Source organism: Watersipora subatra, chromosome 3 (genome assembly GCF_963576615.1).
Source record: "Watersipora subatra chromosome 3, tzWatSuba1.1, whole genome shotgun sequence".
NCBI lineage: Eukaryota > Metazoa > Bryozoa > Gymnolaemata > Cheilostomatida > Watersiporidae > Watersipora > Watersipora subatra.
Window position 1 is genome coordinate 6,369,561 of NC_088710.1, and position 23,079 is coordinate 6,392,639.

The 23,079-nt window shown below is 36.4% G+C and overlaps 2 protein-coding genes across 2 annotated transcripts; one reads left to right on the forward strand and one right to left on the reverse strand.

Moving 5' to 3' along the window:
- Positions 1-158: 158 nt before the first annotated feature.
- On the forward strand, positions 159-8,893 carry LOC137391046 (selenoprotein K-like). The gene is made up of 4 exons (XM_068077390.1): positions 159-236; positions 7,439-7,520; positions 7,692-7,828; positions 8,388-8,893. Exons 1-4 carry the CDS (start codon positions 218-220, stop codon positions 8,426-8,428), a joined length of 279 nt encoding a protein of 92 aa, XP_067933491.1. The 5' UTR covers positions 159-217; the 3' UTR covers positions 8,429-8,893.
- Positions 8,826-23,032, reverse strand: LOC137391045 (calcium-binding and coiled-coil domain-containing protein 1-like). The gene is made up of 14 exons (XM_068077389.1): positions 22,910-23,032; positions 22,139-22,402; positions 21,839-22,056; positions 20,599-20,700; positions 20,266-20,442; positions 19,606-19,734; positions 18,755-18,979; positions 17,782-17,973; positions 17,558-17,690; positions 16,622-16,678; positions 16,055-16,329; positions 13,008-13,068; positions 11,440-11,689; positions 8,826-9,483 (listed from the first exon to the last, which is right to left on the reverse strand). The coding sequence occupies exons 2-14, from the start codon at positions 22,374-22,376 to the stop codon at positions 9,228-9,230; spliced, it is 2,313 nt and encodes a 770-aa protein (XP_067933490.1). The 5' UTR covers positions 22,377-22,402; positions 22,910-23,032; the 3' UTR covers positions 8,826-9,227.
- Positions 23,033-23,079: the final 47 nt, after the last annotated feature.

Below are 23,079 nucleotides of genomic sequence, written 5' to 3' on the forward strand. Positions count from 1 at the left end.
ATGATAATGTTGGAATCGGCAGTTATGAACGATCCGCTTGCAATAGTGCGGATTCTTCATAAATATAAATACAGTACGTATGTGAATCCAATGAATCCAATCACTGTACATGCATAGAAGCAAATTGTCCAACATGTGTATAAATTAAGGCTATACACGAGTTGATCAATCTAGCGAGTCGGTTGTTTCTAGACAGTCATCAACTGGAGAACGAATAATGGTGTATGTGTCTAGAGGTGAGAAAGCGTTTTTGAACACAGTTTCGTCTGAACGTGTAGATATATTCTATTTGAGATTGGATTGTTTTGTTGATACGCATTGATTGTCTGTTTTTAGTTTTTATGGGTTTGCATAAATCTAGTCTCATCATAAAATCATTTTACTTTATGTGACGTGTCCTTTCGATGGGAAACAAACACCGTCTCCGAATTTGAATAAGACCCTTTTGTAATCGATGGCATCACTTATCGTCATGCTTTACTTATGCTTATGGCAAACAATCTGATTTTAATGTGACATTTCACTTTTACCATTAACAATGGTAAGGGCCTGAAGCCCGTCGAGTAAAAAAGTCCATTAACTTACTATTTCACTCATTAACTAGTTTAGTCTGAAATTCCGCTAAACTGTACTGTGACCACGATTTTTGGTATAGTAGTATCATTTTCTTGGTTTGTTTAGGAACGAAATGATCTAACATCTTATTGCTGTCATATACAGGGTTGACAACCTTGGAGTGAGGAAAGGAGTGAGAGTCTATTTTGGGGGGCAATGAAAACGCGAGGATTTAATAAGTGGGGTGAATTTTTATAGCGTATAAAACACCACAGCGAAAGATAATATAACTTCATATGGAAACCACATGTCGTGGAGGTGGAAGTTATTGATAGATGAGAATGCCACAAATATGTTTATACATAGTTGTTTATTAGTAGTAAGTATACGATTGCTCATAACTCGCTGAAACTGTATACATTTATAATGCGGATGACGCATTGCTACACTGCCCGATTACTAGTTCATCTTCTGTGGAAGATTTTCAGAAGGACTTGGATAGCCTGGAGAGATGGGCAAGTGAATGGCAAATGTCTTTTAATACTTCTAAGTGTTCAATAATTATTTTTGGAAATACCAAAGCTGTTAATATCCAAGATTTAAAAACAATGTAGTTTTAAACACTGTAAACAGTATCAAATATTTAGGAGTTACAATAACAAATGAATTTAATTGGAGTGAGCATATAGTCAAAAAACATTCAGAAGCTGTTCAGACTCTCGGCATGCTCAGACGAAATATCTCATCAGCACCACCTAAAATCAAATTAATCGCAAATAAGACCTTAGGTAGACCAAAAATGGAGTTTTCTCTTGAGGTATGGGACCCAAGCGAAAAGAAATATGTACAATTGCTTGAGGTGGTCCAGAACAAGGCAACGTGTTTTATAAGTAATTTGAGGGAAAGGGAGAGAGTCACACAAGAAAAAAAACAGTTGGGCCTTGTGACTTTGGAAGAACGTAGACAGGTCCAAAGGGTTAAAACTTTACATACTATTATAAAATCAACAGGCCCATCTTTGAAGGAATTAAAAGATTTTATTGACACTTGTTTTAAGGATGATCGTCCACAAACATGGCCCAAATCCAAGGGACAACCTTTGGCTATTTATAGTAACCGTGATAAATTTTTAAATAGTTTTATACCGAAAACCACTCGCGAACTTAGAATTTAACCATTTTTTACCAATTGATTCTGATGGTCTACCCTTCCGCCTTGGGGCGGTCTAGAAGCTCTACTTTAACATGAACATGAATGAGATATATAAACGGGGCAATTGCGTGACACGGGCATGAGTGGCATGGGGCAATTGCGTGTTTCTCACGCCCAATGCGTGAGAGTTGGAAGGCCTGGTCATATACCGTATGTACAGTAATTCTGCTATGTACAGTAATTCGAGAGGTTATGTTATAAAATTATCCATGTCTTCATAAAACAGTTAATAATGGTTAATTTTCTTAACCAGACTGCTGATCAGCAGTCTAGTTAAAAAAATAAATTATCTGATAGAGATGGCAATGCTCTTTTATTTATACCCTTGTTGTTATGTAACAAAAATATGCTGGCTGTGGATAAAGATCCTTTACATCACTTCTAAATCTTAGAATATAAAGCTGTAACAACTAGCAGCAGTCGACACAGCGTCTTTCTCTATTGCTGCTGAGATTTTAAACTACTTGTTGGTTTGCTTCTACATCTTTTTATTAAGTGGAAGTTTCTCTAGCTCATGATATAAGGTTTTGTTTAGTATCAAAGTTACTAGTGAAACGACTAGCTAAACTGCGAATACAGCATGAAACTATCACATTAATTAAGGTCATCGAAGTTAGTTGTTAATGCATCTAGTAAACATGTTATATGCACAAGTACTACGTTTGTTGCCAATAGCATTGGGGATAAAAAAAAGGGAAGGGTAATTTAGAAAAAAATCTCTGTCATTTACTCTTGGAGAATACGCTCTCAACAGAAAATACCCTACAGGATGAATTTATTCGCGGAGTTATATTTCGCGAATATTTTCGCTCTCAACAGAAAATAGATCTCGAATAAATTGGAAACAATCAGTTTTACCACTCTACACACTCACCTCTTTTTGATAGACAACTTTTAAAAGGTGGTAGTGGGCAGAAATGCAAGTCCATTGTAGACCTTTACATATCGGAATTTCATATATATATAACAGCAATGAAAAAGATTATAAAATTGTACTCTCTCCGTTGGATTGGCTCCAAATATGTGAGACTTCAATATGCCTTGGTGTTTACATTGGGGTAAGCATGTGTTCGTAGCCCATCCAACAGAGAGATTCAAAGTTTATACTCTTTTATTGCAGCTGCTTTATATGGAATTCCCATATATAAATGTCTACAATGGACCTCTTTTTCTGCACGCTACTGCCATTTAAAGGTTCCTATATACCCTTCTATTTCTTTTCATCCACTGCCTTTCGCAACAAATGTAGCACATGTGGTATCAAATACCTAGTTTCTAGTTTAGCTTACAAGACAAGTTTTTCATCAGAACGTACTCCAATTATTGTGATCTCACTGAAGCTATATCAGGACTTCCCAGTGATAGCTGCTAGGCAGCTCTAAACTAGAGATGCCCCGATTCTAAATTCACCAGCCGATTCAGATACCGATCCGATATACCGATCCTAATTGAAAAATAATCCGATTCAGATACCGATTCAGATCTTTTGTGTTGCATAGATAGTAGCTCATTTTATTATGCAAATACAAACATAATGCAAAGAAAACATGAATATTATTGTATTTATTTGTTTGCATTGATGGAAAAAAATATATACATATTCACATACTGACATACCGTGCATGTAGTAACAAAACAGTCCATGTTTCTTGTAATTTGTAAATAAAGGTAATTACTGTTAGTGGTACAGTTCTATCTGTGATAACGAAGTCCCTCTTCTATTGTTGGATGAACTGCTGTGCCTGTACAAGTTTAGAGCAAATCAATGTTTCTTTTAAAAACCGTTAGTGATTCAATTATCTCAGTAAGACGTCTCTTTTCTTCCATCATTATCAATGTAGCCGAGCGTACTGAAGGGGGATTCCCTTGCAACAGATGTTGGAGGACAGGCTACATACCGATACGCCACTGGGGTTACCGTTTTTTGTACAATACAAACGATCCATTGTATCGTCAGGATCAAGAGAGTGATGGATAACTTTATGCGTCGACTGTTTAAATTACTTTCGTAATGCTAGTAAAAAGAAATATTACACTGCGTTCTTGTTTCCCACTTTTGTTATCTTGTTCGTGATTGCTTGCAATAAAACCTATCGCTGTAATTGGGAAATACCACACTTTTTGTTTACGTTCTGGCTAAAAAGTTTCCTTTGCTGTGTTGATCAGGCTATAGACATGAAATAAATTGTGTGGCAGGCCTGAAATTCATTAAGTAAAAGTAAGAAGCTTACAGCTGATGATTTTTTATTGGTATAGCAGGCTAAAATACAGTTTTCTGCTAAATGGTTGATCTGTAAAAAGTATCGGAATGTTCAGATTTTTTAAGAAAAGATCGGCCGATACCGATTCAGATACTTGACACTCATATCGGCACCGATACCGATTCCGATACCAAAATCGGGGCAACTCTACTCTAAACCCTCTCATATACCACCATAAATTTATTTATTGTGGTATCAATCTCGAAATTCTTTTCATATTTTCACAGAACTATAAGTATTGCCAGTAACTCACTGCCAACTACGAGAATTGTAGAATTTCCTCATATAATTGTACCAATTCCATTACAAAACAATTACGCTTGTGTATCTTAAAAAATTTAATTACATCCGCTAGTCATTACAATGATGCAAAAGTTGTTAATTTATGTTTGTCACAAGATGTTGAGAAAACAAGCAGTAAGGTAAGGTCATCTTCGGCGATGAGATTTTTAGTAGCTTCTTGTTATACAGTGTGTCAATCTAATTCAACTATACATGTATATTATTAGTCAGGTAGGTCAAGAATACAACAAAAGAATTCTACTATTTTTAACCCCTTTGATGGTTATCAATTTTTCAAAGTTGAGCCTTTGTGGCCATTGACATGTACATTTTTGTCTCTGTAATGAAAAAAATATTGCAATCCTGCATTTTATAGCATTTATTTGTTTGTTTTGATTTTTAATTTTTAAAAACTTATCAAATGCTACAGCAATCTTGACTGGTTATTTTTTTTATGTGTCAGCTTTTGGACTGTAAATCATCTTTTACATACTAGAAATAATATATATATATAATATATATATATAATATAACTAGAAATTCCACTGTCATACAGCCCACGACCAAAGTAATAAAGGAAAAAAGAAAGGGTACTGTTGGTTGTTGAAAAAGTAGTTCTCAGCAGGAATTGACAGAGTATAATGTAAATGAGACTTAGACCTGTAGACTGTAAAGCTGTAGACCTAAACTACTGTACGTAATTTAACTAACAACAGCATTAATGAAATATGTTTATTATATCTCTTATTATATTGAAATGCAATATTAAAAGTAAAATGGCAAGCTACCGTGTAATACCGGTATACAATTTGAAAGTTGGTTGTTGGTTAAAATAAATATTAATTCAAGCTGTAGACCTAAACTGCTGTAATTAAACTAACAACAGCAATAATAAAATCTGTTTATTTTATCTCTGAAATGTAATATTAAAAGTAAAATATATTGCAATATACAGTTTGAAAGTTGGTTGTGTTGAATGTAGAACGGTTTTGACAGCGATATGTAACAGAAATAAATATTAATAAAATAAATATGTAACTATCTCAAACTTACGTTTTACAATAATAAAATAAATATTAATTCAAGCTGTAGACCTAACCTACTGTACGTAATTTAACTAACAACAGCAATAATGAAATATGTTTATTAAATCTCTTATTATATTGAAATGCAATATTAAAAGTAAAATGGCAAGCTGCCGTGTAATATACAATTTGAAAGTTGGTTGTTGGTTAAAATAAATATTAATTCAAGCTGTAGACCTAAACTACTGTACGTGATTTAACTAACAACAACAATGCCAACAATGAAGAAATATGTTTATTCTATCTCTGAAATGCATTATTAAAAGTTAAACGGCAAGCTGATGTGTAATATACAGTTTGAAAGTTGGTTGTGTTGGGAATGTAGAATGGTTTTGTAACAGCGATATGTAACAGAAAGCAAGCGTTGGTATTTATGCGTCTGGAAGTTTTATGCAAATTGGAGTGAAATAAAGAAATATTCTTGTCATAAAAGGGCGTTGTAGTAACGCCCTACCTTGTAGATAAGATGTAAAGAAATCTGGCTGATGTTCTAGATAATTTGAAAAACCTTCGGTAATTGGACAAAAACGTAGGCTGATAAACTGTGTACCACATTTTCGTACCTGTAAATCGGTCTACGCCTCAAACAGTACACAAACCTTCTTGGCAATTAAACAATGCCATAGACTGGTGAAATGAGCACGTTTTGCTCGTGCTGAATTGCGCACTGCCAAATAAATCTACTATCTGTCGCGCGGCTTTATTGGCGTTTCGTAGGTCGGTCGAAACTATTAATAAACCAAGCTGTTCAAGCGTTTTGTGGCGATTTTTGGCAGAATTAATCTGTCTATTTGTGTATAATCCGATCAGATGGGTTAGTTTTAGGAATTTGCGGTAACCTATCAAAGGCTTAGTAACATATTTAAATAGGTTTGTATGCGTTTTGTATCATTATTATACTTAAACAACTTTACTGAAAAATAGTTAAATTTGTTGATAGGATTTCGTAACAAGGGTTTGGTGACGGCCGTTAACGGATAATTTTTCGGGAGTTGTGTGCACATGTGCATTTATCATAAATCTCCCAATCAATCGCTTTGCTCTTGTTTGGTCGTGGGAAAAGATGATTTTGTCTCATCAGTCGTGTTGACCATTACATATCGCCACTTTTATTTACCAAATTGCTATGCGTCAATTTTTCATTTTGCAGAAAATAAATGAAGATAACAAATTTTTTTTAAATTTTTATTTCTAGATAACCTGATTGGTCAACAATGTGTGTGAGTGAATGTCAATGAGTCAAGTATCTGTGCGTTAAGTGCAGTTTAGCTGAGAATTGTCTGCTCATGGTGTCATTCCTCATTCATGAGCAAATAATTTCTTATTGTATTTGTGATGCGGTCTAAATGTTACAAATTTTAACATTAAGCCTTTTAGGTGAGATCAACAAGTTACATTTGATGCAACAAAACGTTTAAATCAATGAAAATTTAAAATCATTTGATATGCGTTGCTGCAAACCATACTCTTGTCGGTAAGAGGTAAGATATCAGCGCGTCCAGATGAATGGTATCATTAGACGGAGATTAATTGACACGTTTACATCATACTGATAAATGACATAAAGCTTTAGAAGTCTAACTCTTGCATCCTAATTAACTTTTTAAAATTCTTTACAGTTTAAAAGACAATTGTGAAGATTTACTTATTCTGAAAGTTCAGTTATAGTGTTATAATGTGTGTATATAAGAAAATGGCAGCATTTGTATGAATGGCTGTTAATAGCTATAAAGTAGTTATTCAATAGGATAAGGCTTTTGTTGGTAATGAACCATATAAGCAGCTAGCTCTTCGTTATACCTGTTATAGATTCTGATACGCAGAAGTAGAATGATTATCTTTGATGTCTTATCAATTCCTTTTATATGCTTGGCATTTTTCCAAGTAATTCTAGGAGGTCAGAGAGGGGATATTAAGACATGCTATTTTTGACTCATTTAGACCGGAACAGCTGCGTTGCAGGTTGATGAAGAGTTATTTTATAAATTAGTAATAGAGCTGTAGTTGTAAGGATATGACTGACTTGTTGCTGTTGATTCGCAGGTCAGGTATGCCAATCAAGGCCATGGAGCCTTGAGACTTTACATGAGATGCTCTGGGGTTTTATCAACTTCATAGTGCTGTTGTGAGTACTTGAGTATCATTCTGTTTCCAGTCTTGTACGTTGTGACACTGATTTAAATAATAGTTGCTTTTAAGCGTATTAGATTATCTCTCAACCTTCATCTTCCAATGCTGCCAAACCAGTTTTTATTCACACAGGTTTCTTCATGTAGCATGTGTTTTCTTTGTGTAGCTTCAGAACAATGGTGACCCCAGATCTCACGAGTAAGGGCAGAAACACTGAGTCAACATATAGGGCGGGCAACTCTGGACGAGGTCCACGCGGACCACCTCCGGGACCACGAAAGCGAATGGGTGGATTTGGTGGAGGTAAGTAATTTACTGATGTTTCAGTGTTTCCACTTTCGTACCTCCTACTGAAAGAGTAGAGCATGCTGACCACTGTTGATAATGAGCTAACATTAGCAACAAGTTGTGCCATAACTCACGGTCTAACAGGTCGATGCAGAAAGCTCTGTAAATTTAGCATAGGAAAGTTGGCTGGAAATTACAAGTTGAGTAAAAATTCATAATTAGTTCAAAGAATATAATTCCTCAGTCTGGCTACATGTATAGTTGTTAGCTAGAGATGGGACTACTGTAGCTAGTATATCAGATCAGGTACTCCATGACAGCAGCAGATCTCTCAATTTTGATTCGAGACTTCAAGTCTTTTCTGAAGGGCGAAACCTTTCATCGATCAAACTTACTGCCTTGGGCAGTGATACCTTTAATGAAGATGAATTCTAAACGTCACTTTAGTAATTTCAATCTTTCAACATCTGGCATCTGTTTTCATAATCAACCAACTTCTGTTACCCTAGCGGTCTGTATAGCTCACTGCTGTTGCTGGCTGTTACTCTACCGATCATCTTCATATATTACTTAGGCTCTGGCAGTCCAAGTCCCCCACCAATGGGAGGCGGATGAGGAAGGTAAAGGCCACACCCAAGTTGAGGAGCTTACAACTTCTCCTAGGACTGTGGCCAGCCCATAAAACAGGATCCACTGACAACTTCAGCTTATTTACATCCGGTGATAGACAGTTTAGTTCTTATTTATTGTACATATATTAGCTGGCGGCCCCAGAAACATTACTGCTAATCGAGACATACATAACCCTTTTGCGCATTATTTTGACTGAAGTTCTTGGATGAATCCTGTGAGTAAATCTGTGTCTATGGTTTGTGGTACGCAAACTCTATGAAATCTGCTGGGTAAAATGTCTGATCCCCATCAGATTGATGTCTAGACATATGTTTTACTTCTTACTCAATATATACATATTTTTTTTAACACAAATATGTTAGCATTATGCAAGAAACGCTACAATATTTTGGATTATATTTATTTTACACAATACAAATAAAAAAATAGAATAATATTAATATTATATTTGACTACTCACCCATTATATAAGCTGATGCACAAATAAGAGTTGCCAAAGCATGGTAACATGCTAATTAATAAAGATATGAAACAAGGATGATTAAGCATGAATACGAAATAAAAGGGTGCATACAGCAACAGCACGATGACGATAGGCAATAAATCGAGTGGTGTGATCTTATGGTAGCGAATATGGGTTACAACACTAGCCAGTTTATAGGAGGATATGGAATGTGCGACAGCTAGCAGATATCTACTGTGATGAGTAGCCCTGATTCAAGGGCTAGCACAGTCGGAGACACGTGGTAGCCTTTGGCTCTGTTCAGTACAACCGGGTGACTTAATTCGGCTGAGTGAAGTGGGCATTGACGTGGGCCTGCATGTCATCTATGCTCAGCGTGCGCTTGTCAAACTGCTGGTTGCAGATTGGGCAGTGGTAAAAATCGACAGAGGCAGCTGGCACTACAGTCGAGCCATCAAGATGTTCGCATGCGTGAGCATTTCGTGTTTCCTCAGAGTCTTTGATGTCAAACACCTTGTCACAAATGAAACACTTTATCATGTTGCTGGCTGGCACATCAAAGGCGTCATGGAATCTGAAACAATAACAAAAGGAAAAATGAAATTACTTGGACTAACAAAAAAATTATGCCCTCGATGCACTATTCAAATCGTGTGTCTAGCGCTAACTACAGTGGACAAAAGCGCTATCATGGAAAACAAACAAGGTACTACTCTCCAGGTGTCTACTACATTACACAAACAACATTGCCTTACAACATGTAAATACAGTAAGCAACACCAGTCAACAAACTGCAGTTTCACAAAAAGAAGTCTGCACACTAGATGACAGTCTGAAAGGGAAGGTTAATACAACACAATAAAAACTAAATCAACTACAAGACCATAAGACACATGTCTCGATATGGATGTATCAATTACATGGATGTATCTATTACATGGATGTATTCATTACATGGATGTATCCATTACATGGATGTGTCCATTACATAGATGTTTCTACTACATACATGTATCAATCACATGGATGTATCAATTACATGGATGTATCTATTACATAGATGTATCTACTACGTACATGTACCGATTACATGGATGTATCTATTACATCTATCAGGTTGTGAAACTGTGACCCGGAGTGTAGACTCGAGAATGCTGGTTGAATACTACATACACTTGGTCTATTATATTTCTTTTTATATGTCCCTTGATTATTTCACCTAGACCCTTCATTTTCTCTAACAAAACTGACATGTCAAAAAACTTTGAAGGTTGCTTGTTAGGAATTATGTTAGAAATCATTTGAGCCATGTTTACATCCTATGTTAGAGTTTGTATGTTGAGGTGATTGTAAGTGACGGTTTGCCTGTACAGTAGATGTTCCTATAACATATACTTTCTATAAGGTAAATTCCCCATAGAGTGAAGAATTTAAGTAAAGATTTTGCATCGTAGTAGGTAAACAATTCCATATAACGTAAAGAGTCAAGTTGGTGCAAGTTTTCAAATTCAATATGAATAGGTATAATCCCGCAGTTAATTGGACGGACAGATAAACACCGCTCTTACACATGAAAAATTAATAAATCGTAGTAAATTGATGTTGGAGGTGTGCATTACACTTGACTTATTGTAAAATTATTAAATCATGGACCATCCACTTTCTTAAAGTGATAGGAAAAAGGAAGTCTAAAGGTTGTCAAGACAATCCAATAATACTAGTTACGATACATAATATAATAATACTAGTTACGATATATAATATAATAATACTAGTCACGATACATAATATAATAATACTAGTTACGATATATAATAATAGTTACGATACATAATATAATAATACTAGTTACGATATATAATATAATAATAGTTACGATATATAATATAATAATAGTTACGATACATAATATAATAATACTAGTTACGATACATTATATAATAATACTAGTTACGATATATAATATAATAATAGTTACGATATATAATATAATAACACTAGTTACGATACATAATACAATAATACTAGTTACGATACATAATATAATAACACTAGTTACGATGCAGCCCACAAATTAAAAAGTTAAGTCTAGTTTTTTTCCTTTTAAAAGGGCCAAAGGGATGAGCTTGAAAAGATCTTAAAACAGGTTAGGCAATTTACATGTAGTTCACTGTTTTTATAGTGTAACAATTTACATGTAGTTCACTGTTTTTATAATGTAACAATTTACATGTAGTTCACTATTTTTATAATGCAACAATTTACATGTAGTTCACTGTTTATATAATGTAACAATTTACATGTAGTTCACTATTTTTATAATGTAACAATTTATATGTAGTTCACTGTTTATATAATGTAACAATTTACATGTAGTTCACTGTTTTTATAATGTAACAATTTACATGTAGTTCATTGTTTTTATAATGTAAAATGGCTATAATGTAAACTTTCCCGAAACGGATTATTCCCATTGTAGGAACGTCTACCGTTCTTATAACGGCTTCGATAGAGCCAACTGCATTCCTACCTGTCGTTTCCCTCATTCTCATCTTCGCTGTCCGACTGCATAGGCATGACTACCTCTTCCCTCAGTTTTCTTTGTTCGGGATATATAATGGTTGAAGGATGCAACACTGATGAATGTCTCGGATTGGATGTGTACATCAGTGGTGCGTTCGCTTCCTTTCGCTCTCTCTGAGCTCGGACCGGCTCTAATGGAGCTGGTAGAGGAGTCAGCTTGCTTGTTGTGTCATCGTGAATGCTCTGCTCAAGAACGCCTATAATACAGCACGTAGAGAGGGAGATTAACGCTTAATGTCAGCTTATTAAAGCAATGCTGACGCTGGCAACCTGCTGACACCTGCTAATCTTAAAAGAGCTGTTCATATACGCACTCATCGACAAATGACAAAAATTTAGTTACAATTCAAAGCGTTTTTGACTTCAAGTTGCATAATATATTCAGCACGCTTCTTTATGCTTAAACGAGCGCATCAAACCTCCATGATAAGACATAAAACTGAAAACTACAGCCACAAAAACTGGGAGGTCACAGAAATGGACGCTATAATGATAAGGAAATGAAGTGAATGAACTGGCACGAAGGGACAACTCAGGGATTACTGTCAGTAAGCTGGAGATTGATGTCTAAAAGCATTGGAACTCACACCGCCTGCCATATACCCTCAAACATCCTGACAATACTTATAATCCTCATGAACAGCTAGTTCTATGTGATAATGCTTGCAGAAATATTGAATATGCATACATGTACATGTACTTAATAAAAGCAAACTATTAACTAGATTTTGATAAAACCGTTAATTTTATTTTTATCAAAAAATTTGAGTTGATTTGCAAAAGGCGAAGGCAAACTGTACTTGTTTTACAAAAATAAACAAGCTGCATGTACGACATTTTTGATGTGATAAAAGGGTTATAAAACGGCTGAACAATAATAACTCATCTGTTATTATTGTTCTTATAGTTGTTATTATAGTCTTGATAATGACTCATCTGAAACAATAATAGTGTAAGTAGCACGAGGGGAAAAAGGATTTACCAAATGAAATACCTTCACAACTAATTTGATATTCCTGGTTTATTCATTAGTTGAGATTTACACCTTGGCCGTTGTCTACAGGGGAATAGCAATGAGAGCTGCCTTCTATCACTTTTTCATGAAATGTTATTGCAGATAAATATGACGATGAAATGTATAGCAGAAAAATATGACGATGAAATGTATAGCAAACAAATAAAACATTAGCAATGGGTATTCGCTTATTATAAGCAGAGTAAACAAAAACATCTAAAATCCTCAAGTCAGGTTTGTTACAATGTTTAGAATTTTTAAGCTAGATGCATATCATAGAAACTATTTTTGAAATGTATACATTATATATATCGTAAATTATATATTAAATATATACTATTGAATTTCAATTAACAATGGACGGCTATCTAACATTTTGGGACTAGATGAATGTTCCATCGTATTGGCATCTATGAATCCACTTGCTCCCGCAATCTTATTACAATTATTCATGCACTCCATCACAAACTAAAATTATCAAGCAAGCAAATAAATAATACCTTTGCTTGGAGCATCCCCAGAACCGCTAGACGCATGCTGTTTCTTCTTCTGAGCAGGCTTCTACAAGAACCAAAAAACATTCTGACCATTATAATTCACACACAGTATATGTGAGTTATGCAGCCTAAACATAAACAGGAGTAAGAATGACAGGACACTGCATTCACTAGAAGTTTCACTAGAAGTGACTCCCTTAGTCCAATTGGTAATACTCAGTTCTTGAAAAGCTGAAGCAATCTTAGCAATAATGCAACGATCGATATTTGTGCCTGTCGCTGTGCTCTACTTTGCTTGTTGTTTGTCAGCGCGCATTGTCAGACAAAAATTTTCAAATGTGCTGAAAAACATCAATGTAAAATATGATTATAGAATCGACAGAAAACACCTCAACGTAAAAACTTTGTAAGATTAAGATTTCTAAAAAAGTTGAAAAAATATAGATATAAACATCAACGAAGATATAACCACAGAATATGGCATGTATAAATGTAAAGAAAGAAGTACCCCTCGCAGTTTCATTATCACAAATCTTCGCGAAATCAATAACCAAACATCTTAAAAACCTATCGGTGAGACTCTCTAGCTAGCAGATTCTCGGCCAAACCTTTGTTATAAGTTACCAGTTTTTAATTATTTGCAGTGAGCCTCGTGAATGTACATACAACTATTTAAACCCTAAATGTTAAGCGATGATGATCAATAGCTGATAGCTTTTGTTATATAGCTAGTGCTTTTGGCTACCCAATAAGAGACGTTTAGTCAAGCTCTCAAAGCTTGACTAACCTTTCACTTTTAGTGTGAAAATTCCGATGTTTCAATAAAAACAGCACTCAGCCATCAACAAAAATGCCTTGTCAACGAAAGAGCACACTTGGCAGTGAGCCAGATAGCAGCTTTTTGCGTGGCATAACTGGTAGTTCGGGTAAATTTTAATTTGAACCGAGTGAGCCACACAAGAATTTCTGTGATACGAGGATCGAGCACGACATCTGACTAACAAAGATGTGGCCTTTTAATACTAAGATGAATTTGAACGGAAAACTGACTGCCCACTATTTCTTTTTGGTGTTACCACATACTGGTTATTCAAACAGTTGTTTCTGCACTTGAGACAAAAATTCAGGAAACTAATAGGCTCAGACTTCATAGATACTTTGATAGGCAGTAATAGACAAACAGAATTTTTATGAAATCCTACACGAGCCCAACACCGTGGCTTCACATAAACTAAACAAAATTGATCCCTGCATAGTTAAAACATATGCGAGTTAGGGACCAAATTTACAAAACAATTTTATTCACTCAATGAAATAAATGTCTCAAAAACCATTATCACGAGTAAATCCATAACGATGCATGTATGTAGCCTCATTACATAAAAGAGCACAAAATAAGTATCAGTATTCAAACTCAGGTAATGCATAAAGCACATACTATAAATTGCAATTATAACCGATAACTAGAATACAATAATATACATGTATTCGCTACTAGTTTAAAGAGTATTCTAAAAACCGACCATTAATCACATTGTATATCTAATATGGTATCAGTTGTATCTACAATTATTAAACAACAGTAGGCAGTAAATAAAATATCAATTAAAACAGAAGTGTGTTAAATGTGTTAGATGCTTAAATGTGTAAGAACTACTAATCAGTTCTAATCCTTTTCTGCTCATTTTGGAACCGAAATCCGTTTGGTCCAGAAAATAAATTTAGCGAATACCAAGGAACAAAGTCTTCATCATCCGACCACATCTCTTCTCGAGCGTGAAATGGTTGATTAGCCACATTATCTTTGGTGATCTGACCATCGTCAGGTGATTCAAAAGAGCCATCATCAGTACAATCTTCGTACACAGACTTATCATCCTGCCCCAACCCAGTACACCATTCATTTACACCATTTTCACTTTGACCAGCACATTCACAGCATCTGCATTGGTCATCAACTTTCTCTCCATCTTCATGCCCGTCCTTATTTCCATGAACCACTTGTTCATCATCATCATCATCATCATCATCATCATCATCATCATCATCTGTGTAGCTGTCATCGTCTGTGTATTCATCATCTGTATCAGTGTATTCTCCACTCATATAGTCATCGACTGCATCTTTTTCTTCATCGCTACCTTCCCTCCTTTTCTCAGTTTGACCCTTGTAGAATGTATCAGGATGTTTAGCAAATTGGGAATGCTGCGGATGAACTTCTGAGAATTTATTGGACTTCTTGCTATCTCGAAGTGCCTTTGTTAACTCATCAAGCTTGCCTACTAACATCATGGACATCTTCAATTTAGCGTACGGCATTGTAGAATTGCCGGATGTCTTGAAAGAATCTCCATGATCCTCGTAGACTGCAGGTTCATAACGCTCAAATACATTCCCTTCAGAATCTTCATCAACTATTATCAATTCATATGTTGCAACCTAAAACGAAAAGCGACTATAACATACTGCTCAGGACCAATGAGATAGCAGCAAATGAGACACAAACCATAGAGGATTGAATGATAGATAGAGACATAGATATACTTACCAGTTTCTCAATAAGAAGACACCTAGAGAGGATAAATATCTTTCACCGTTCAGTTAGTTTCGCCCGAGATGATAGATAGATAAGTAGCACAAAAAGGAAAAGGTTCGCGCACAGAATACCTCCTAGAGAGGTTCATACTAAAAAAATGCTACTAAAGCAATTTTAAGCAACAGACAAAACCATTCGGAAAAATAAACTGCGCTGATGAATGGCGAAGAGATATGGCAACCTAGTTCTTTTTCAAACTGCCTGATAACTTTTACTAAACATGGACAGTCAATGTACACGACTCAAGGTTGATGACACGCTGCCCAATTAGAGCTAATTACAGTAGACATGACAACTCCAAAAGTGTTGTTAGCGGACTAGATTAGCACAATAGTTAAATTAGTATTCACATTGGAATGTTAGTTGGTTCTCGGGTAACTTCATGCAGACCAACTGTGAATGAGCAGATGGAAAGAAAAGAGAAAAAAAAAGAAATGGACAGATTTGTACTCACGCCATGCTTATTGGCACCACTGGCAGATAGCTCAGGGTATACGATAGGTGTAGGCGCGGGCGCTTGAGCCCTTAGCTGTTCTTTGACAATGGCCAACTCTGTTTTTAGTTTATCAGCTTCAGATTTGTGGTAATCCCTTAAGGTGGCAGCACGCTGTTTCTCCTCAAGATACTTTTCCTTGTACCTGTCCTTCTTCACAGTTAAAGAATCCACCTCACTGCATACTCGTTCAAGATGGTGAATCAATTCCTCTTTAGACAAGTGGTCACGCGAAACTAAAAGAAACGATAAGATTGTCATACAAAATTCAGTGGAGTACAACACCTCTGTTCATTGCTACCAACCTTCATATTAGATAGGCTCTGGACTTTGAGAGCACAAATATCTATATCTATTATGGGAAAAACCAAGCGACGGTATGGAATAGATGAGAACAAAACTTGATTAATTTGGCTGATGCAATTAGTAGACAGTTACCAACGACAACAGCACAAATCTTAACATAACAAACTTCTTATAGGTTTCTACATTATCAAATAAAAAAGGAAAAATGGAAGAGTAACTCACCACCTGAAGAGGACCTTTTATTTAAAGGAGAAGTTTCCCTGTCTTTTCCCAGCATACCTGAAGTAAAACAATTTCATATGAAAGTCAAATACACATACAACAGGTGTCAATAGCCATATAAATGTGGGTCATATAGGTCACCTATAGGTCATATAACAAGTGTCAATGGCCGCTAATAAAAATCCTGAAATAAAAAACTACTTGCATTCTAGTAACATCAGCTTTATGAATAAAGAGAGACATTTGAGTGTTGACATAAACAACACAAGTAATTGTCGCAGACGCCTCTGTATGTAGTGAACAAAAGGCACAACTCTTCAACTCGACTCCAAAACAAAAGCACAAAATTAAGATTAGGGCATATTTGGAATGCATCATTTCAAGTCTGTAGTTGACAGTGGGTTTGCAGCGCCTATGCATTCCTCGCTGTCAATTTACTGAGCCATGACAGTTATCTCAGCCACTATTCAAGCTATTTGATTGACAATTTTTTACTCTAAATCTTAAAAATTAAATTTAAAATTAATTGGTACCAGGGTTCGATTGTTAAGACGCTGCCGAACATATTTACTTTATATAATTTGGAAGCCCAAAGACTGCAGCACAAGAGTGCTCACACCTAGAAAGATCAAACTAACAACAAGCTTGCAGGGATCTACTTGAAGGCAACAAATATGCAGCCTTTCGTCATTGACATGTCTAAACATTCTTGACAAAAGGTGAGCAGTTAAAGTTGAATACTTTTAATAATTTTAATTATCGTAAATAGCCTTTGACTCAGTCAAATTACATTTCACTGACAACCACGGAGACAATCACAAAAAGGTGAAAATTATAGCGGAAGCGGTAAACAAATTCTTACATTGTCTCTCCAGTATATTTCAGCACTTACGCGGTCAACTGCAACGATGTGCGAGCTAAAAGCAATCTGCTTACCGGTTTTCATCTTGGACAGACGCTTCTCGAGCTTGATTTTCTGAGTGCCAAGTTTGGTGTATTCCTCCTGGCTTTCCTTAATCTTACCTTTCAGCTCTTCTACCTGAACTGCAGTCACTGCTCGATGCTTTTGCTATAAACATTTGCATTTCAGTTTCAAATGCAATCAGCATTGGCAATTTCATTGGCCAAGAACCGAATTAACCAATTTCAGATACACTCACCTCCCGCTTTGTCTGAGCCGCGAGGGTCTTTTGCTGTTCTCGAAGTTCTTCCTTGAGTAAACTGTAAGCTGTCTGCAGCGCGATATACCGATCCTCCTGGATGTCATATGACTCGGCACTCACAGTTTGAGCTTGCACCTGTTCTAGCCGATGCTGGAGTTCACCAATCGTTGAAAGAAGACTGTTCTTCTCCTAGAGACGAATGAGCAGTTGAACAACAATGAACAAACGCTGTAACTGTCTCATCAAAACCACCTAGTTTATTGCCTTAATTCATGCCAAATCACGTAATGCTGCCCATCATAGAGTGAACACTCACGGGAGTTTAGATTCAATTTAGGTCGTCATCTTTTCAGGGCTCTTGAGCTGAGCTTCATGCTAGCAGCTGAATATGATATAAAACTACAACTGATCTCAAAGAAGCCTAACTAAACATCTCTCACGCGCACTTCAAACAATTGAAGAATCATAGAAACAACTTTCTTATTAATTTAGTTTTAATGTTCAAAACAAGTTGTGCTTCAACATTGTAATGCAATTCGATATACTTCTGGTGTTTGTGTTATTATCCACTATGTGTAACTTTATCTGCTATAGGAACTGTAATAGCCAGACTATAATAAATTTTATGATCTGAAAATCTTAAACATTTTTTCAGAAAGATGTTTTACAGAGGATTCATGTAAACCTATACTTATCAGAAAGATGTTTTACAGAGGATTCATAAAAACCTATACTTTTCAGAAAGATGTTTTACAGAGGATTCATGTAAACCTATACTTATCAGAAAGATGTTTTACAGAGGATTCATAAAAACCTATACTTATCAGAAAAATGTTTTACAGAGGATTCATGTAAACCTATACTTATCAGAAAGATGTTTTACGGAAGAATTACAGAACCCCAAGTTTTTCAAAGATGGTAGAAAGGCCAACTCAGTTTAGACAGACTACAGAGTATGGTTCGGACCAACCTTGTCCATTTTATCCAGAGTGGCTGACCAGTCGTTCTTCTCCGTGTCATAGAGCGACGTAACTTTTGCAAGCTTCGATTTGAGCTCTTCATTCGTGTTGTTCACCTCTTCAATCTTGGAGGAAAGATTGTCGAGAGTTTCTTTTAGAGAAGCGATCTCCGTCAAATCAACGGCGTGTCGCTCTTCTGTAGCTGAGAGCTTGTCTCGTAGACCATTTCCCTCTTCCTAAAGTTCAAAAGGCTGAGTAGATGGCAGAATAAGGGTACAACAGACCAGATCTAAGGCTAAATACGTATGGAAAACTGGTGAGAAATGAAGTCTCACACCCACCAGACGATGACCTCCTCGCAATACATACTAATAATTATGGTGATCCGCAAATCCATTACAATATTTGCTCTAACAAAAGAGCTAAGGCTATTACTATACTGCTTGTAACAGCTAAGAATACATGAACATCCCTATTATGTAGCTGCTTTAGCCCCACCAGCACCTCTAGTAATTACTCCAAAAAACTATTTGGCAACAGACAAATCATTCAAGTTCCTCACCAGTCATCTATGATACATGATTCAAAATGGAAAAAACATGCTGTCATAAAAATTTTAATAGTAACAGTGTTAACTAGGCGTAATCTGATATTGCGTTGGCTCTAGAAAGTTATGGTCAGCCTGTACAGAGTACTATTAGCTCGCTAACCATTTCATAGCCGATGTTTAAAATGTAGTTGTTTTGGATCTTTGCCAGTAACACTTTATTAAGAGACTGTTCGAAGACAACTCCTAATAAATGAAATTTATGCTTTCTAAAAACTGATGATACAGGCTAGCTACGCAAGAAGCAATGTTCACCTGCTGCTGCTGCATAGCCTGTTTCAGGCTGTCAATCGTCTCGTGGCATGAGGAAAGCTGCGCCTCCATGGTCTCAATCGCTTCCTTCAGTGGAAGCGCTTCATCCAGATTCTTCTTCAAACCCTCTACCTATTACAGACATAGATCCTCAATGTAACAAACTGTAACAGAACCCAACTGACTATGGGGCGCTGATTGGGGAAACAGTCTACAGACATTACACTACAGAGAATAATAATTAAAACCTATTAGTGCAAGATCTCTCCACTGTCATGGTATCTATGAGGTAGCTCAATAACAATACTGATAGCATTAGTCAGGCAAGTCCAAACCCTTGTCCGTAATAATCAATATCAACTAGCATGCACAAGGTCTGAGCGAGGGCATTACTGAACGCCTGCATACACAGCGAATGTCTTGTGTACACAGCAAGCCATGTTTACACCATGAATCCTATACACTAGGGCAAGCTCAATGATACCCTGCACCTTATCGCGCAGAGACTATAAGGGCATGGTTACGCCTGCGTACACTGGGAAGCCAAGAACCACATCCATGTTGAATGGATCCATGAGGAACTAATCATATGTTATATATTTCTATTAGACGGAAACCCAAGAAAGCTCAGCCACTATGATATTCAGAAGAGAATAATCATACCTCTTTGGCAGCATTATTCTCTACCAGATTTATCTGCTCAAGAAGCTGGTCCTGCTCTGTTTTGAGAGTCTCCACCTCATTTTTCAATCGTGCAACCTCGACTGTCAGTTCTTCAATCTGCTTCACTTTTCCCACAATCTCTCGCTCCTTCTCCAGTTCAGAAGCAGAAGTCGCCTCCTGCACGAACAAGTGTAGTGATGGGAGCTTGCATAACAGCGAGTAAAAACTTAAAATTCAATTAAGCGTGTTTCACTGTGCTTTTTGTTATGACAAGAGGTTTTAAGCGTGTGGTGGACCGATGCAAAATGGCACAATAATACACAGGATACATACACGCAGCTGGGTGTTCTCTGAGGAAAGGTCCTCACGAAGTTTCTGGGCTTCTTTCAGTTGTTCGGCGAGCGATTCAATCTCTTGGTTCATCGCCTCACAAGTCTAAAAACACAGCTTTTACTGAATAGTAAGTACTGGGGAGATGAAGGGGAGTTAGACTCGTCATCTGGAAAAAAATGAGCTCCCCAAAATGTCGTAATGTAAACAGAATAGATAAATAAGTGAAGTACGGACCAATGGCGGCCATAAGCTATTGAATCCGAATACGCAGGACTATTCATGATCAGCAGTCACTTAGCTAAATTGAATGCGCCCACTGAAGATTAATCATCTTGGCTGATACGTATTAGAAACTGCCTAAGGATGGGAAATCCAGCAATGCATTATGGGTGCTCTTAACAATAGCATCATGACGCTGAGTAAGGGAGCCTCAGCATGACGACATGAAGTGCCTGATCATTTCCCTCTGACTCACCACCAACCATCCAATGCCTCCATGAAAACTACTAGAATATATGTCTAGCCTATAACAGTGCTGATGGCAATTAACTTGATAACCAAACTCTTTCACCAGGTCCTGATGGTCATAGCTATGGTCAAGGGCCTACTGTACATTCATACAAAATGATCTGAGAAACACTCTACCTAGCAATGGATAAGGGGGAATGAGAGTTGTACTTAGTACTTGTGGAAGGACTCGATGACCTTATGAACCTCTCAGTACCAACACAAAGCTCTAATCATTACGGCTAGTCTTCTGTCTCCATTTAGACAAAGAAACAAAGAACTTCTAGCAAATATTCAGTAACACATGGTTTCAGTCAGAGCTAGCAAAATACTGTATATTAATCTAAATTATAGGTTATTGCTTCCTCCTAATTGGCAGAAAGTATCAGCTTAGTGGACATTCTAAATAGAATTATTACATAACTTATATCTTCCAAGTATACAAACACATTTGTTTTCTACAAAGAATTGCAACCAAGCCAAGCCAACTTGTTGATAAGCAATGATGCAAGAGCTCAGTGCATTATGATCTACCGAGACTTAGTTAAACAGCTGATAGAAATGTGAATCAGGGTCATTATATTGACTTCACTTACCAACCACATGGATATTAGTCAGCTTTCAATAATATTATCAAACAAACAACTACATTTTGAATTAACATGTTAAAGAACTCTAACAGCATTGCTTAGTCAGATAGCATAACTGGCTATTTGGCTTGGCTAATACACACCTTAGCAAGCTTGTCGCATTCTTGTTTCTTCTCTTCCAGCTGTCCACGTTTAGTGGTGATGTATAGCATATCTGCATCATCCTGCATGACCTCTTCGACAAATTCCTCGTGACGTGGTTGATGAAAGTAGAAAGGAGAGCTCGTGCCACACATTTTTCCTTTGCCATTAAAGTAGACGAACTGGTAATACTCTCCATCTTCTTTAGGAAGATATACAGCTAAAATACCATCATAGTGAATCATTAGGTAGAAGAGCACGGTAGCACAAGCGTGAATGATTGTTACATGCAATTCACTTACACTGGTATAAAATTGAGTGCTCATACTCTTCTTCAGGGTTTCTGTCGTTGGGAGATGGTACCCAATGGTAAAACTGAAACTCTTTTTGGTTTGACCATCCTACTTTAAAAAGTCCAATCCAGTCATACGCTGTGTATTCGTGTGTTGGTTTCATCTTATAGCGACATTCTACGTGAGCGTCAGTAGGGTAGCTTTTTGCGACACCAGTAAACGATACTTGATCTCGAAATTCCGCCATACTTTGGTGTATGGTTTAATAGCACACTAAAAACATAATTAATAGTAACTATGAGAGGGTGCCACAGAGAAATCAAGTCAGGAAGATAATACAATGCACTAACAACACTTTCTGGACCAAGGCGAAGCCTTGCAACAACATAATATCATGTGATGCTAAACGACTTGTGATTTTGACCATCTCAACTTACTTGCAAAACTTGTGAATAAACCTTGTTCAACAACCAGATACAATGGGTGAAGACCTAGTGAGTATCAAAAATAATTCGTGCATAACCAAAAAACTGTAACAAGTGCTCTTTTTTGTGATGTTCAGCGATATGATAACTTACGACAACACAAGTCAACACTTGTGATTAAATTACAAATTACATTATTTTATAAACTAAAGCAGAGTAGATACATAAACAGCTTTAACAGTCTAATGGAACCCAACTGAAATATAACATGTTAATAATTAACATGCCGTCAGAACTAAGACAAAATCTATCAAATATATGAGCATGAAATGTAATGTAGCTCATTGAAACTAACCAGCAACACAAGTTGTTGATGAATAAAAGCGAGTTACTGCCGGACTGCTCCGGTTGAAGATGTTTTCGGTAATGGCGTTTCGAAGAGCTCGCCCAGCTTTGTAGCTGAATAACACAAATTCCCTCACCTGGCGAGGATCACGTGACTTTGTTTATAAAATGAGCCTAGAA

What these genes read in the sequence shown, in the direction of transcription:
- LOC137391046 (XM_068077390.1), top strand. An exon ending in ATCAACTTCATAGTGCTGTT is followed by an intron (nt 7,521 to 7,691) that starts GTGAGTACTTGA and finishes TTCTTTGTGTAG; the next exon opens with CTTCAGAACAATGGTGACCC. An exon ending in AATGGGTGGATTTGGTGGAG is followed by an intron (nt 7,829 to 8,387) that starts GTAAGTAATTTA and finishes TATATTACTTAG; the next exon opens with GCTCTGGCAGTCCAAGTCCC.
- LOC137391045 (XM_068077389.1), bottom strand. Translation starts at nt 22,376, where the DNA reads ATGGCGGAATTTCGAGATCAAGTATCGTTTACTGGTGTCGCAAAAAGC. An exon ending in AGAATAATGCTGCCAAAGAG is followed by an intron (nt 19,735 to 20,265) that starts GTATGATTATTC and finishes TGTCTGTAATAG; the next exon opens with GTAGAGGGTTTGAAGAAGAA. An exon ending in TCTGTCCAAGATGAAAACCG is followed by an intron (nt 16,679 to 17,557) that starts GTAAGCAGATTG and finishes GTTTTACTTCAG; the next exon opens with GTATGCTGGGAAAAGACAGG.